Source organism: Myotis davidii, unplaced genomic scaffold (genome assembly GCF_000327345.1).
Source record: "Myotis davidii unplaced genomic scaffold, ASM32734v1 scaffold3578, whole genome shotgun sequence".
NCBI classification, from domain to species: domain Eukaryota; kingdom Metazoa; phylum Chordata; class Mammalia; order Chiroptera; family Vespertilionidae; genus Myotis; species Myotis davidii.
The window spans coordinates 606,982-609,206 of NW_006289094.1; the positions used below are offsets into that span (position 1 = coordinate 606,982).

The following is a 2,225-nucleotide window of genomic DNA, read 5'->3' on the forward strand; positions in this document are numbered from 1 at the left end:
ATCAAGGCGCTGGCCGGCTGCGACTTCCTCACCATCTCGCCCAAGCTCCTGGGGGAGCTGCTCAAGGACAGCAGCAAGCTGGCGCCCACGCTGTCGGCCAAGGCGGGTGAGGCCCCACCCCGCACCTGGGTTCCCTGGGGGTGGGGGACGGGACAGGCCAGCGACCTGGAGAAAATCCACCTGGACGAGAAGGCCTTCCGCTGGCTGCACAACGAGGACCAGATGGCCGTGGAGAAGCTCTCGGACGGCATCCGCAAGTTCGCTGCCGACGCGGTGAAACTGGAGCGGGTGCTGGCGGTGAGTGCGGGTGAGCGGGCAGGGCTGGCGCGTCTAGGGACCCCATGTGCCGCCCAGTCCCCATCGGCGTGTGCACCCACCGAGGGAGCCTGACGCCCTCTCCTGGCCCCTCCCTCTCCCCCTGTAGGACCGGATGTTCAGCGCGGAGAATGGGAAGTAGCCTGAGGCCGGGCCACAGATCAGTGCGGGCTTTGGATTTGGGTCTGATTACACAAGTCCGGCGACGCATCTTTCATTTTTTACTACTTGCAGCAGGGACGGATCATGGGTTTCTGTTTTGTGTAAAATTCTGCCTAATGCATTAAAGCAGGTGTTCTGTGCCATGCTTCACTTCCTGCCGCCTCCTGCCCCTCGGCACCAGCTACAGCCTGGGCCCAGCGAGAGGGGGCAGCACTGCCCGCTGCTGGGTGGGGACCCATCTGAGCTGTTCCTGTGCCCAGATCCCTGGATGGGCCAAGGGCTGTGCTGGGCCCCCTGGGCTGTGCGCCTGCCACTACCCGCTGCCTCTGGTGGCTCCTGAACTGAGGCCTGACCAGGCGGCGGGTCAGTGGTGCCACCTGGTGGGGCAGCCCAGCACAGCAGCACTGGCTCATCTAACACGGGAGGTCCTGGCTGCGCCCCTGAAACTGGAGGGTGGTGCCGCTCCGAGAACACACTTGGGCACTGTTTGGACTTGGGGCACCACGTGCTGTACTGGGAAGGCCTGGGGCAGGGATGGGTGGAGGGAGGAGGAAGGACCAGCCTCTGTTCCTGGAGGGGAGCCAGGCAGGGCGAGGGCTGGGCGAGGACTCGGTCCAGGGGCCCGTGCCCAGGGAGCAGGATAAGGGGGCGTGTCTCCCGTCTGGCCTGTCTGTCGGGTGTGGGCAGAAACGTGTCAGGGACTGACCTGCGGAGACACTGCTCTGGCGACACCCAAGGGTCAGCAGGGAGACGCCTTGCCCTCCCCACCTGGGCTTGCTTCCCCTTTGGGAACCGACTGGCCACCTTTCCCCACAGCCTTCCACGGGGACCCCGGGACGGGCCACTGCAAGCCGAGAGGCCGAGTCCCACGTGCTCCGGAGCCGCAGGGCCCGTGGCTGCAGTTCTCAGGGTCCAGGGCCAAGCCCCCCGGGGGCTGTACCATCCCAAGTGCCCGGCCAGTCCTGGACAAGCTCAGCCGTCCTGGGTGCTGAGGGCCTGCTGGGTGGGTGTCCAGCAGTGGTGGCAGGGGCATGGCCCCCACCCGGACCCCCCTCTCCTGGTGCCTCCCAGCCCTGGGGTCCGCATGGACGTCTGACAGGGCAGTTTCAGTACTTGGGGTGACAGTCAGCACTCAGCTCAGAAGTCCCCCCAGAACAGCACGTCCGTATCTCCATTCCCGCCACAACAGAGCCGCAGGGTCAGGATCGCCGGCAAACGGGCCCACGCGGCCGTTTCCTCATTCGTCATGTTCTCCCGTCCACCACGCAGGCGTCCTCAGGACTTCACTGTGTGTTTTTTTAAGACATTTTTATTGATTTCAGAGAGGAAGGGAGAGGGAGACGGAAACATCACTGATGACAGAGTCATTGATCGGCTGCCTCCACGCCCCATACAGGATTGAGCCCACCACCCAGGCAGGTGTCCGACCGGGAACTGAACCCACTGAGCCACACTGGCTGGGCAGGACTTCATTCTTTCACGGCAAATGTCCCACATGGCGATCACGCTGCCCCTTAAGATGCCACGCATGGGGCCAGTCTGCGTCCATTCATTCCTGAGAACGCTGCTGCAGATGTCCTGGGCGAGTGGGGAACCCCAGAGGCAAGGACGGGAAGCCAGGCTCCAAACCCGCCCCTGCCCCTCCCGGGCTTTCTGGTTCCTCCTCCCACCCCTCCCGGCCCGAGCTGCAGGGAGCAGAGCCTTGGCCCAGGGAACGCCCGACCGGAGCAGAGTAGACGTGCCGGTCA

At 64.7% G+C, this 2,225-nt stretch overlaps 1 protein-coding gene across 1 annotated transcript in view; it reads left to right on the forward strand.

Annotated features, from left to right (window-relative positions):
* Positions 1-620, forward strand: part of TALDO1 (transaldolase 1) — a 3,843-nt gene extending 3,223 nt beyond the window's left edge. Inside the window, exons 5-7 of the mRNA XM_015562407.1 lie at positions 7-111; positions 157-297; positions 425-620. Coding sequence (XP_015417893.1) covers positions 7-111; positions 157-297; positions 425-457 — 279 coding nt within the window. The 3' untranslated portion in view covers positions 458-620. The remainder of the gene's footprint in view (positions 1-6; positions 112-156; positions 298-424) is intronic.
* Positions 621-2,225: the final 1,605 nt, after the last annotated feature.